At 35.1% G+C, this 15988-nt stretch overlaps 1 protein-coding gene across 2 annotated transcripts in view; it reads right to left on the bottom strand.

Annotated features, from left to right (window-relative positions):
* The window catches only part of Egfr (epidermal growth factor receptor), a 625196-nt gene extending 612072 nt beyond the window's left edge, over positions 1-13124 (bottom strand). Inside the window, exon 1 of one of the 2 annotated variants that reach the window (XM_067124224.1) lies at positions 12478-13124. In XM_067124224.1, the coding sequence (XP_066980325.1) occupies positions 12478-12586 (109 nt within the window). In that variant the 5' untranslated portion in view covers positions 12587-13124. The remainder of the gene's footprint in view (positions 1-12477) is intronic. The other variant, XM_067124222.1, reaches the window with a different exon arrangement.
* Positions 13125-15988: the final 2864 nt, after the last annotated feature.

The following is a 15988-nucleotide window of genomic DNA, read 5'->3' as shown; positions in this document are numbered from 1 at the left end:
AAGTCATAAAAAATTTCAATAGCACAGTGAAAAAATCCTTACAGATAAAAAAGAACTGATAGGCCATTTGTCAGTAAAATTTCCCTCATTACCTTATTTGTATGGATTAGTAAAAATGCACAAAGAAAATAATCCAATGTGGCCTATTATCAGCACTGTTGTCTCAATATCATATAAACTTTCAAAATATATTACCAAGCTCTTGTCCCCATTACTTGGAACTATCTCCGATTCTCACATATGTAATTCACTAGACTTAGTTGATAAATTAAGTAAAATCACTTTTTGCCCCACTGATAAACCTGTTAGCTTTGATGTTATTACCAAGCTTTAATATATTACCAAGCTCTTGTCCCCGTTACTTGGAACTATCTCTGATTCTCACATATGTAATTCACTAGACTTAGTTGATAAATTAAGCAAAATCACTTTTTGCCCCACTGATAGACTTGTTAGCTTTGATGTTTGTTCTCTTTTTACTAAAGTCTCTATAGATTCTATTTTAGAGTATCTTAGTAACGAACTAATCCATCATGAATTACCTCTACCTGTGAGCCATATTATTTCACTCACTAGGTTGTGCATTTGTGATTGTAAGTTTATATACAATGGTGAATTCTACCAACAAATATTTGGTATGGCAATGGGCAACCCTTTATACCCAATCCTCTCAAACTTGTGTATGGAATTTTTTGAAAAATGATATTTACCTATTATCATTTTATACTTCTTTAAAGTGGTATAGATATGTTGACGATATTTTAGCTGTTTTGCCTGCTGGTATTGGTGTAAACGATTTACTCTCTAATTTGAATAACCAGGTACCATCCATTAAATTTACTTTAGAATTAGAAAAACACAATTGCCTCACTTTCTTAGATGTTAGTACATAGAGAATCATTTCAATGCAAATTCAGTATTTATAGGAAACCATTCAACAACTTATGTCCATTTCTATTCAGTCCACCACCTTAATATCAAAATATCCATTTTTTCTTCTTTGTTTCTAGGAGCATTGCACATTGTCAGTCCCCAGTGTTTGGATCAAGAAATCGAATACATAAGAAAAATAGGGACAGGTTTATGTTACCCTTCACATACTCTAGATATTTGCTATAATAAAGCCCACAAAAAGTTTTATAGTGAAAGTACCATGGAGAAAGAAACCCCTAAGAACATTCTTAGTCTGTCTTATTTTTGTGGTTTTGAAACCATAAAATCATTCTTAAAATCTTTTTTATGTCAACCTGGTATTTTCCTATAATAACACACTTAAAGGAATGTTAATAAAAAATAGTCCTAAGGAAAGCAACAACATAATATACAAAATTCCATGCTTGGACTGCTTTTCTTTTTATTTAGGTCAATCTAGTAAAGACTGAGATGTGAGAATTAAGCAGCATAAGTATTCAGTCAAAACTGGGCAAACATCCAATGCAATATTCATTCATTTAAGTGAACACTCTCCACAGGATCAATTGGACTGACAGTTCAGTGACTGCCAGATCAAAAGATTTCTCTTCCAAAATCTTTTAGAATCTGCAATTATACAGTTTCCAGCTGTAATTTCAACCTTAGCCCCAGCATGTATTATTTGGATCCCTGTATTAGTAATATGTTCAAGAATGACCTTAAAGATAAAATTATTGACTTAATTACTAATTATTTACTTTATATATATTTTCTATGTATTTTTATGTTTAATAGTCTTTGAAAATGTTTATTTTGCAAAATTGTTATTGTTTACCAAAAGGAGAATATATTAAGTGTTGTACGTTTATAAATATGTAAGCAGCCTATCATTCCAAGGTCCACTAATTCTTCAACTGTGTTGGATTCCAGATGCGTCTGTTCCTTATAATCCCCATCCCCAAAGATATCTATACAACATCTGTCAATTATACGAGCTCTCTCATACCCTTACTTCTATATTTTTCATCAGTCTGCTAGTAGAGGACCGTGTCAAAATACCTAGCAACCCCTCTGTTGTTTCGCTTTTCCTTCACAGCATTTACCTATATATATATATATATATATACTGTATATATATATATATATATATATATATATATATATATATATATATATATATATATATATATATATATATATTATATAAATATTATATATATATATAATATATATATATATTATGTGTGTATATATATATATATTATATATTATATAATATATATATATATATATATATATATATATATATATATATATATATATATATAAAAAATATATATATATATATATATATATATATATATATATAATATATAAAAATATATATATATATTATATATGTATATATATACATAAATATATATATATATATATATATATATATATATATATATATATATATATATATATATATATATATATATATATATATATATATATATATATATATATATATATATATATTTAGTATACATGGATATCAATATAACGGAAGAGAGAAAGTTTTTGCCCTGTTCGCTTATGCCCCTTAAAAACTGCTGTTGCAATCGAGACATAGCCTAATAGGCTATGCTTCTCGTTGATGCACAAACTCACAAACTACCCACCGACTATTCACAAACACCTAATGATGGTAATTTTCCTTAATTTACACTACCGGAAATAGTCTATACATTTATTCTATATTTTGTGTTTGTTTATTATGAATACTACAAGTTTTATTCGTAACATTTCACGTGCAATATTTAACGTAAATCACAACTTGATTTATTATGCAGGGTTTTATAGAATCATACTTACGATTACCACTTTAATGAAAATAGTATTTGTTACAAAAGATGTGGTAACCTGAGTATTATAATAGTAAAATCTTTTATTTTAGTGATATATTGCTACAATAAAAACAAATCAAAAATTACAGTTGAAAAAAATAATAGGCAGGGAATTTCTAAAATACACAAATAGCACTTTTATAGGCTGATGCACTAAATACTTTGTAAAGAGTCCCAAATTATTTTGAGTCAGAGTAATTGCAATTTATATAGGTTAACAGCAAAGAACAGGGAATGGCTCCAAAGGTGCTCTACATCTGACTTCCAAATAAGTATTTTTTGATAAGTTGGAGAATATACGAGCCGCTTGCCTTCTCCACCCCATCTGTGAATCTCTACAGTTGATAAGCTACCAAATGTAGCACTCAAATTACTCCTAAGGTCAACAGAGACACAGTAGGGTTTAACCGAACGCGGGTTTAATCACTTCGACCTCACCTGGGATTTGCAAGCAAGACCTCTTGTTAGGGAGAAAAGCAACTTAACCATGAAATCAAGCACACAATATATATATATATATATATATATATATATATATATATATATATATATATATATATATATATATATATATATATATATATATATAATCAACACAATCACGTGTGGAACAGAAATATATTTCTGACTCATATCAGGATCAAACCCAGGTCTTTCAGTTGAAAGACGAGACCTCTGCCAACCAAACCATACAAGTCACAAAAGAAGTTGGAACCTGAGTACCACTGTACCCAAGGCTTTACCTGGGCAAGCTAACTGCTTGCATTCCAGCGTGCTTTCTCTAGCTTCCCGACTCAGTAGTAACCCAGCTGACAGATTTCATGTGAATTATCCTTTCTGAGTGAGTATGATAGAAAGAATAAACACACAATCACGTGTGGAACAAAAATAAATTTCTGACTCACATCAGGATCGAACCAGGTCTTTCAACTGAAAAACAAGACAGCTCCCAACCAAGCCACACAAGTAATAAAAGAAGTTAGAACCTGAGTACCATTGTACCTAAGCTTTACCTGGGCAAGCTAACTGCTTGCATACCAGCGTGTTTTCCCCAACTTCCCGACTCAGCAGTGACCCAATTGACAGCATTTCATCCGAATTATCATTTCTGAGTGAATGTGATAGAAATAATCAACACAACGTCACGTGTGGAACAGAAATAAATTTCTGACTCACATCAGGATCGAACCCAGGTCCTTCAATTGAAAGACTAGATCGCTGCCTGGGTTCGGTCCTGATGTAAGTCAGAAATTTATTTCTATTCCATACGTGATTGTGCGTCGATTATTTCTATCATTTTCACTAACAAAGGATAATTCGAATGAAATGCTGTCAACTGGGATACTGCTGAGTCGGGAAGTTGGGAAAACATGCTGGTATGTAAGCAGCTAGCCTGCCCAGGTAAAACCTTTGGTACAGTGGTACTCAGGTTCCAACTTCTTTTATGACTTGTGTGGCTTGGTTGGCAGCGGTCTCGTCTTTCAATTGAAAGACCTGGGTTCGATCCTGATGTGAATCAGAAATTTATTTTGTCCCACACATGGCTGTGTCGATTATTTCTATCATATTCAACCATAAAGGATAATTCAAATTAAATGCTGTCAATTGGGTCTCTGCTGGGTCTGGAAGTTAAAAACATGATGGTATGCAAATAGTTAGCCTGCCCAGGTAAACTTTAGGTACAGTGGTACTCAGGTTCCAACTTCTTTTATGACTTGTGTGGCTTGGTTGGCAGCGGTCTCATCTTTCAATTGAAAGACCTGGGTTCGATCCTGATGTGAGTCAGAAATTTATTTTGTCCCACACATGACTGTGTGTCGATTATTTCTATCATATTCACTCATAAAGGCTAATTCAAATGAAATGCTGTCTATTGGGTCACTGCTGAGTCTGGAAGTTGGGGAAAACATGATGGTATGCAAAGAGTTAGCCTGCCCAGGTAAAACCTTAGGTACAGTGGTACTCAGGTTCCAACTTCTCTTATGACTTGTGTGGCCTGGTTGGCAGCAGTCTTGTCTTTCAATAGAAAGAGCTGGGTTCGTTCCTGATGTAAATCAGAAATTTATTTCTGTTCCACACGTGACTGTGTGTTAATTATTTCTATCATATTCACTCAGAAAGGATAATTCAAATGAAATGCTGTCAATTTGGTCACAGCTGAGTCGGGAAGTTGGGGAAAACATGATGGTATTCAAGCAGTTAGCCTGCCCAGGTAAAGGTTAGGTATAGTGGTACTCAGGTTCCAACTTCTTTTATGACTTGTGTGGTTTGGTTGGCAGCGGTCTCATCTTTCAATTGAAAGACCTGGGTTCGATCCTGATGTGAGTTAGGAATATAAAATCTACTGGTCACGTTCTATCAGATACATGTGCAATTGTAATAATCAAAATGCCCTCTTAACTTCTCGCATTCTCCACAAGAAGGCATTGTGGTTATTATAAATAGCCTACACAGTATGTATATATACATATATATATATATATATATATATATATATATATATATATATATATATATATATATATATATATATATATATAATTTACACACTCTCTCCCCACCTTTCGACTTTATGTTACTGACCATCGAACAGTAAAAAAGGTACAAATTCAGAATCTCTCTTATGAAAAACACAAGGGAGTCTTCCATGATCATGCATTCAAGAGACTAATTTACACCCAATATTTTCATTCTGTTAGCGCATCAATCCCAGTGTAAACCTTACTGATTTTTCTTCAACAAAACATTACACGAAATCTAAGAAAGGAATTAAGTACTCGTTGAAATATAAATTACACCTGATATAACCTTTTTCAAACAAGCCCAGGTAATCCCTGTACCAATATTAATTTGAGATTAGTAAAGCTTCAGAGCTCAGCAAATCAATGTCTTAGCAACGAGCAGTCTCTCCAAGAATTAATGAAGGAAGTACAAAGATCATATGCAACAATGGTGTTGACACCAAGAGCATCACTGATTCACTGCCATGGCTGACGGAGATACCAACGAGATGTGAGCATTATATATAGGTCCTAATTAGAAATCAGTACTGTATTATTCTGTATAATAATAACCAGAACTAGGGGCTAACATAAGCAGTAAGAGTACTTTGAGACTTGAAAGGAAAGAGTTTTACTTGAGAGATAAAAGGAAAAAGACCAACCAATCATCAATTGCAGATTCTCTTACTACACTTTTAGAGTTGTAGAGGAAAACATCCAAACACTGCGGGAATGTTGGCTACCATATAGGCTGCTTTATTACAAAACTGTAAATTGCATTATGAAAAAGAGCTAGGATGAACCGAAAGAAGTGGTTCTTCATTTGAAATTCTGATGCAAACGACAACTTTGGCGGATCTTGCGCTTTATGTATAAAAATTCAGTTTACGAAATGTCAAGTTTCATATTTTCATTGACGATGAAATTTATCCAAACCTTGTGTCAGCATATGATTTTCTTTATTCATGATTTAAAAATAACCTCTTATGATTGTACATTATAGCCATAGTATAATCTCCTCTCTCTCTCTCTCTCTCTCTCTCTCTCTCTCTCTCTCTCTCTCTCTCTCTCTCTCTCTCTCTCTCTCTCTCACACACATGCAACGCAACAGATTGGTTTAATAATCATATGTTCTCCTTTCTCCTTAGGCCATGAGTCAGAGATTTGCAATAATTTTCCACAACAGTCAGAATCCTTCAACTATGATTATAATAAAGGCCACTGGGATTGCATTCAAATAAGAATAACGAAAAGGCAATTCTTCAAATACTCTCGAGTAAATAGGTTAACATTCTGAAACATGCCGCTATGCTTTTCTGAAAGACATTCAACACAAAACTAGACATACTCAATAGTACTACTAGTAGTAGTAATGCCGATATTCAGTACACAGCCAAACACTGCGTGACTTGCTAGCCAAACGACCAACAATACCTTGCGTACGTTGAATATTCAACAAATATCCATGAGGACTACCATAGCCTACTCACTGACCTGACATTCAAATCAAATAAAGATTTCCTGCAAATCTTTCTTGACTACATTTTAATTAGATATACTTCTACTACACGAAATTATCAAGTGTCTGAATACATATGAATACATGTGGTTGAGAGAGAGAGAGAGAGAGAGAGAGAGAGAGAGAGAGAGAGAGAGAGAGAGGTGAATTGTATGTGACGTATGGATGTTTATACAGTGGTACCTAACGCCTTCAAATGTTGAAGTCAATTCATTTCAAATAATTTTTAGTGGTCAACTCTAGCTAAAATTCCTAGACATTTTCCTTCCCTTTCATTAGCTCCAGGGATTTTAATTTCTAACACACGGATGTTGTATCGGCATTTTGGCATTTTGTTTGGGCACGAACGTATCAAATCAGTATTGCGAGAAATCCTGAACCACATCCGGACTCAAGGCAAAAGAAATCTGTATGCACTTTAACAATATGTCAAGATACCTCTTGCTACATCCATGTGTTTGAAATGAAAAACCCTGGAGCTAATGAAAGGGAACGAAAATGATTTTATGAAATTCAAAGTCATTACTCTTATTTTGCATCTAAGATGACAGCCGGACTACATTGCACAAAGCATCATAAAATGCGTTCAATTACAAACTTTTAACTGTCTCTCCTCAGCAACAAGGTTTATTTCATTAAAAACATGGATGACGCTCAAATTACTGTCAATTTCAGTCTCAAAGTATATTAGTGACAAAATGACATTGAACAGCCTAAGCAAACCACAAGTGCGCACACTGAATACATGTACGAAAGGAGAATGTACAACATTGTATCTGAAACCTGCTGAAACTGTAACTTGCTGCTGTATGGCGCGAGTGGTCATGCGCTGGATAAAGAAACAGTGGCTGAACACGTCTAGAACCGGGATCTTTCAACTTGTTCGTAATTATTGGCATTTCTTCCTGAAACATGTTAATCTACTAATCAATTATGTATATCTAAAATAAATAATGCAGATATATCTATCTTAATCACGATGCGAGTCACAATATGCTGAGTAAGTGTCCGAAAACCAGGAAACAAACCACCCATATTGATCAAAATAAACAGTAAACTGGAGCCTCCAAACAAGCTTTTATTGATTCCTCAAGTAAGAAAATATATAGCTATCTTTTAACATAATATGTAATCATGTTAAGGAGACATGAAACACTTTCCATTGCAGCCTCTGCTCTCTCTCTCTCTCTCTCTCTCTCTCTCTCTCTCTCTCTCTCTCTCTCTCTCTCTCTCTCTCTCCATCACCTGGCTGTGCACGGACTCAGTGTAACGATGAGAAACCCTTCTAAACCGCATTCTAGATCGCTTTCTTCGTCAATTTACAGTTAATATTCCAATAGCTTTATAGGCTATAAACCCTATAAAAAGGAGTCACGTCAAATATCTTCCAAATAATAATGGCAAAACTGAAGGATAATATGTACAAGTAGCGTAAGACATAACATACGGCCTACTAGTTATGATTCCATGCAACTGTCTTTCAACATTCTGTTTTCAACTGGAGCTGAACACAGGTTACACAATTTTCACTGCCAATTCTTACCTCTTCACATGAGACTCCAGATATAACCATTCACCTTAAACCTGAACACTTGCCTGTGCCCCACACGATTGAGACTATTACTACATCAATTATGGTCAAACACTGAAGCACATGCTGAGTATCAGACATGAGTAAACTTGATACAGTATCAAATTTGACAGTCAACGAAGAATAGCCTACTGGTAAGAGAGCAATTAACCATTCACACTTGACTCAAACGAAAATTTATAATAATATTGTTATTAGCAGTAGTAGTACTGGTAATAGATGTCTAATTACCTCTGACAATCTAAAGTTTCCCATTCCAGAAAAAATAAAATTGTCTGTAAGCCTAAGGTCACTAGCCCTGAATACATCAATATGAAACATTTGTGTGAATCCCTTTCAATTTTTACAATTTGGCAAATTTTCTTGTTAAGGATCGTTTCAGGCTCATGGAAAAATGCATAAATCATGAAATCTAGGCTACAGCGCCAAGCACTGCGGCACTTTCAGCCAGTCAGCGATGAAGACAGTGAAAAAGAGTGATTGGACTCAGTGGGCAACAAGATATAGATATATATAGAGATCTACAAAATAAACGAGAAGGTGGAATTAGGGGAAACCCTTCAGTCGCACTGATTGGTATTAGTTACAGAGATTGGACAAAGTGAGAGAAAGAAAGCGGGAATAGAGGTAAAATATAAGATTATCAAGTGGATGCAGTTAGGGGCAGAAAAGAAGCAGCAAGCACCTTTCAGTAATGACTACAGTGCACCACTTGAGGTGCATTAACACCACTAGCCCCTTACGGAGACCATTTGCGCTTCCGAAGGTAGAATGCCCAACTGTCGTTCACTATCTCACACTTTTCATGCATGTCCAGGGTGATCTATTTCATAACTTCTCTTTTTTCCCTACCTTCTGAGATACCACTTACGAATTTCAGGGAAGATGCTCGTTTCTCTTTCTTGAATGTTACTAAACCACAGCTGTACTTTTTGTTGATGTCAAAATATATCTATTTTTAATTCTCCGATATATATCTATTTTTAATTCTCTGTAACTTTCTAATTTTGGTAGCCTTATTATGACAGTCCCATACAGAACAGATAATAAAGCATAAATCGTTTAAACGCCCAATAATCTTTCTATCCGAACGCAGTCACAACTTTTTTTAATGCTGAAGATGTTGGGTGAGCTAGCTTTCGGTCACTCTACCATCTCCTCTTTTTTTTTTTTTGCGTTCAACATTGTCTATGGAATGCAAAAACAAAAAGGACTCACTACCATGCTAATTTAATCCCTTATATGTGCTACGATTATTATTTTACATGATATATGACAATACTACTCTTCCCCTTTGTCTCCTGAGCACACTCCTCTTTCTGTTTCTATTAGGAGTTTAATATCTTGGTTTGCAAACTATGCAATTACAGCTATCATGGATGCATCATCGGCGAAAAATAGTTCCTATTTTTTTTTATATTTTGTTTTCAAAACCTTTTCTTTCCTCTTCCATTATTTCTGTTATCAATTGAATGTGCACTTATTTTACTACGTTGGCAAATTTCAGTTCTTGTTTTAGACTCCTTAGAGTTACTGTTCATTTTTCTCTCCCCTATATATTGGCAACTGCACCTATGATTTGTGAGTGTATTCTTTATTCTTTCACTACTTTCATCGTCTTCATTTTAACAAGATCGCCCGTTTTACTCAAGTCCATGGCTGCCAATGCAAGATTTTTGCCATATAACATACCTCTAACAGCACTGTAAAATGAAATGTCTTATATGTTGTCTCTTGTAAATTCAATCACCAGTCATTATCTTCTTCATTGATTATTAAGTTGTTTTAAATTTTCTCTTGGATAATCATCATAAATATATTATATGAAATACTATTAGTGCAATTTGTCCTTTCCTCTTTTATATCAACTCCGTTTTGTACTTCTTCCATAGAGCCTCCTGGATTTTCTTCTGCCTCTATTTCATGGTATATCGAGTTTCCAAAAAAGTTCCGTGTTTCATTATTGCTTTACAAAGCCCAGTTTCAAAAATTGTGCTTTAGGCAAACTGATGCCGCTATTTTTGCATTTAGTCTTCTTGGGCATTTTTTTTCTGGAGCAATGTGTGATTCCTCCACTGATTTTACTTTCATCATCTTTTCCACAACCAACTTATACTGCTCGCTTAATCCATTTGAAATGCTATATCAATCTGCTCTACGTTGACATCCATCTCTACCATCTCATTTTCACAATCATTAAGCTTTTCTTTGTTTTAATATATATATATATATATATATATATATATATATATATATATATACATATACATATACATATACACGTATGTATGCATTATGTAGCTTATTGCCTTGTTTACTGTACAGGTAGATGTATTTTATCTGTTTTAATTCGCACTGTTCTAATTGGTGTTAACTGTCGTCTTTTCGTTATAGGCATCCCATCTTTCTTAGTTTTTGCATTCCTTTTAATCCTATTTTCTCTACGTTTTCTTCTGCTGGGGTGCCTTGTCCATTTGCTTTCTGCCTGTTTAGTCTTTTTTTTTACTGGACCACATTTTCTCCCCTTAAATAACATAACGAAAAAATAGGAACAACCAAATGATATTTATATATATATATATATATATATATATATATATATATATATATATATATATATATATATATATGTATATATATAATATATATATATATATATATATATATATATATATATATATTGGTTTGTCAATTTACATACTCTCTCTGAAAAACACTGCATTGCCTGCAGCAGTCTATTTTGCTTCTTCCGTGTGAATTGTTGAGCATCTTAGATGATAACGTAATAACAATAATAATTACCATATCATGTCACATTTTCATTTGTAGAAGATGCAACTCAAGCTTTACAGACAAATCAATCATATTACCGCCATTGAAGTTAAAAGCTAAAAAAAAATTCATAGTATCCATGGTTAGTAGCAAATATCAGTGGAAATGAGTGGAGACAACGAAAAAACGCGAGCACGCTGGTATTCAAAACAATGGGCTTAGGCTTAAAACGAGGAAATCAGGGCGAGGAAAAATATTCGTATCTGCTGGTTCGACCGAGTCCGCACGTCCACAACTGGCCTCCTTCCCCCTTTCAAACAAGGGCCGATTTGATTTAAACGATTACTTACACAGTTAAAACACGTTTGAAACTCTAAAAATACTGAACATCTAGAACTACTATCAATGATGCAACTAAGGTCACTACCATTGTTGCTACTAACAACAGGCTAATCTTCTTCTGGCTAAACTACTTTATAATAATAATATTGATGCTACCACTTTTTAAAAAAAAAGAATAATGAAAGGCGACTGGAAATACTTATGGTGATATTACTGTAATCTTTTGAGACTGTACTGGAGGGCAGTAAGTTGAAAGCATGACTTGCCACGACCATACACACAGAGCTTGAGAATGTTTTATGATAATGTTATATATCAAGTTCTCAGTGTCAGGTCAATGCAAGCACTCTCCCAAAGGAAAAGATGAAGCACCTACAAAAAATGAGAGTGAGAGGGGCACCTCCCACTGCCTGGAAGTTTATACAAAATCGTTAACGCTTTGTCTAATTTTTTTCGCTAGCCTAGGCCTATGTTGCAGTGCAAGAACAGGCACTAGCGGATCCAGAGGGGTGGCAGGTGCCCCACCCCATCAAAAATAATGATGAAATAATAATATTGAAGATTTTAACATAAAAATTTAACAATGGAGTAAAAATGATTAAAAAATAATTAAAGAAATAATATATATATATATATATATATATATATATATATATATATATATATATATATATATATATATATGCATGTGTGTGTACTATGAAAACTGGTGGCCGCCCATGAAATTTTCCTGGATCCGCTAGTGAGAACAGGGAAAATGCGACTACATTCAGTCTTGCTAAAATCGCCAAGCAATCGTTGAAACACATGCATGAGTCCTGCCGCTGAATTTATTGTGAATCTTTCATTAACAATGCTATAAATCGCAAATAACATCAACAGTACATACAAACTTGGCTTGCAGAGTCAGGCACTAAACTAGGCCTACGCCTTGTAGAATGCGCTTACCTCTTTCCTCGATGACAGCTAAACAACCTTCTTGAAGGAAGGACAGGATCAGTAGGCCTCCAATGCCTACCCAGAGAGTAGAGGACCAATTTCGGGCCTGGACCCCCATAGTCCAAAAGACGAAATGGGATTTTTCTGATCTGGAGACAGAATCTACTCGACCTCCAAAATTTCTTCACAAGAGAAGGAAGCAAACGCGTAATTTGGAATCACTCGTGCATATTGTATACATTCCCAACTTCAGACTTCTGCAACATGTCAAAGGCACTTTTTACAGTCACTGTTTCTCTGTTCGTTCGTACACTTCGACAAAGTGTCTCTTGCTGACATAAATACTTTTAAAACACAAGCAAAGCGTACTTCAAAATGACAATGTCTAAATCTTCTGAGGAAACTCGACCACGTCTTTTAAAAATCTTTTGCTTTTTAAAATCTCTTTTAATCAAGACATTTTTTGGCGTCTTCGGACCCTATTATCACGAGTATATGTATCCACTACATCACACGGTACTCTCCTAGTGATTATATCACAACACGAACACAAAAAGCACTTCTTCACCAAATGGACCGTAACACTTGGTTAGTTGTCAACCTCAGCGGCATTACGCGCAGGACCTTTACGCACAACGTCCAAACAACCACTGAGTGAAGTTAGTGAACAACCACTTGGCGTCGAGAGGATCTTCAAGCGGCAAGACACACAAGGAGGTGCCAGAGGCCGCCACAAATATCTTCACTTTGTTAAAGAAGAAAAAAAAAAAAAACTTTTGAAATCGCCGACTCTATCAACCTTATCTCTCTTACAAGAGGAGAGATAATGGTGGGTGATCATGAATAATTTCTCTACTGATAAGTGTCAATATTTTTCATCGTTTCGAATAATCAGTGGAAATATTAAGGCAATTTCATTAAATGAAAATATGAAGGTAACTCATCACTCTTTGATCAAGGGTTCGAAAAAGTAGACTAGCTCGTGACATTATCTCTTCTCGATGTGAAGAGTTTTCTGCTCATGTCGGCAGTTGTAAGGAATAACTTGGAAAATAGTGCTAGCCTATATGGCTTCCGCCCTCGCACCGGATCGAACTCGAGGCTCATTAATAAAGAGTAGTTTTCTTTTCGGTTTATCAGTAAGTATTCTGAGATGAGGTTGCCACCTTCAAGCACTTTTCTGCCCTTATTGTGATCACAAACGAATAATTATTGGGTACTTAATTCAATGCTCTGGTCTAGTCAATAGTAACATGCACATTGGATTTTTAGCACAGATAGCCTATTCGGCCATCATCTCCCAGGATTTAAACCTGAGTCCCCTTGTTTGGTGGGAGAGGATGCTACGATGAAGCCATACATACATACATACACACACACATACTGTATATGTATATATATATATATATATATATATATATATATATATATATATATATATATATATATACTATATATATATATATATATATATATATATATATATATATATATATATATGATGGTTCAATGGTCAAAAGTCATTGTACATTGCTGTTTCTAACCCAGGTAACGGTTCGAATGCCAGTGGTGACGAGGCACTTATCAATTATAAACCCCTTAGGGTGTAACTTATTCCCGAGGTGTAGTGAATATTTATATATATATATACTGTATATATATATATATATATATAATATACAATATATAATATATATATACATATATATTATTCATACATATAACGCATGTGTGTGTGTGTGTGTGTGTGAGAGAGAGAGAGAGAAAAAAATTAAGACATCCATTAATATTACAAGAAGCAGAGTGTAATCTGAGGTCCCAAATGAATAAAAAAAATGCAACCCTTTACAACAGGAGATCTTTTGGCCACCTGCAATTCTTATGTCCTGTCTTGGACAACGAATGACCCACGTCCGCACTCCCCTCCCCTACCCTCCCCTCCCCTGACCATAGGTCGTGGGCTGCATAATCGGGTTCGTAATTACCCAATCAAGATCATCAAGCGAGTTCCTGGGTTATCTCGCGATCCAAGGATGGCGGAATCATGCAGTTTCATTCACGCGCCTTCTCAGTCAGTGCCTCTGGTGATGGGATGGTCAAGTCACGTGGTCAGTCGTACTCTGGCCCTTGAGTGATAACGCCACGTATACACCGCATTTTTTAAACCCCCAACTCCCTGTAATTATTGTCATCACTACTATTAACAGCACACTTATGTAAAGAAAACATCACGCATTTCCACTTCATCAATGATATATGAATAGTTGATGATTTTCAAACATTTTGTCATTTCCTGGATTTTATGAAATTTAGGCTTTCGAGCCATGCAGTGTAGCACTTGCAGCCATTCAGTGCTTAAGACAATGAAAAGAGGTAGCGAGAGAGAGAGGGAAAGAGGTTTGACAGCAGGAAAGAGAGATGCAGAAAAAAAAGTTGAAGTACAAGGATCTCAAGGTGGATCTGGGAGAAAACCCCTCAGTTGTTCTAAGAATTAACAATTAGAGAGGTTGGAGAGCAAGACTTGTGACGTTAGTGGGAGTGGAGGTAAAGACTAAAAAGTGGGTGCAGCGTTATTCATGCCTACAGTGCGGCCCGGGAGGTGTACTGACGGCATGAACTTGAACCCCAATGAAAAAGAAGAAGAATAAATACAGGTCAACAATATGTTTTTTAGGTGAGGGACGCAGACGATTTGTTGATATCTCCGGCCACCACCACGTCATCAGCCTTAACCCCCGCCCCCTAAACCTCACCGACCTAACAGAGAGTGGCTTATTTACCTAATATTTGTATTTGTATACTTTTCATTCATTAAGTCTTTTATTATATTATATTTCTAATGACTTATTCCTAGAAATATGTAACCTCAAGAACGTGTCAGTAAACATAACGTAAATACTTGCATGTTTATACGTTTGCATGTTTTTGCCTCTTCACAAAACAATAATTTTCATTTTTACTTATTTAAGCATTTTAAGGCTATTATGCTTTGCTGAAGTGTACACTTCACACCCCTAAATAAAATTCGAAAAGACCAAGGCTGTGTATAGTCTCAACATCTGAGTTCGGTCAGCACTCCAGGGAGTGTGAGACGGAACTTTTGTAAAGTCCCCGCTGAGCGAGTTTTCTATGATGAACCACCCGTTTTCTTCAATACCGCTCCTATAGGATCGGGTCAAGCAAAAATTAACCATATTTTTCCTGTATAAATATGTATCTATTACTAATTCATTTGTATCTGCTTCTTTTGCACATGTGTTAGATGCTGTTATATCAATTCTTGTGAACTCACTTTTTACATTACTTGTATTTATCCACTGTAATTATTGCCGAGAGTAATTGACCTCAGGCCACCTAAATTCTATTGTATTCCTCTGTGTGATGTCTGCACGGTACTTTATAAGCAGCCTGCGTTCTGAATAAAGTAGCAGTACCTGTCCTCCTGCTCATTTTTTTGCACCTCTTAAAGTGGTGAGCCCGGAGTGGTTCCCGGAGCCATTAGCAGACTCATACGGCGACC

This window comes from Macrobrachium rosenbergii, chromosome 22 (genome assembly GCF_040412425.1).
Source record: "Macrobrachium rosenbergii isolate ZJJX-2024 chromosome 22, ASM4041242v1, whole genome shotgun sequence".
Classification (NCBI taxonomy): Eukaryota; Metazoa; Arthropoda; class Malacostraca; order Decapoda; family Palaemonidae; genus Macrobrachium; species Macrobrachium rosenbergii.
This window is presented reverse-complemented; position numbering and strand designations above follow the sequence as displayed.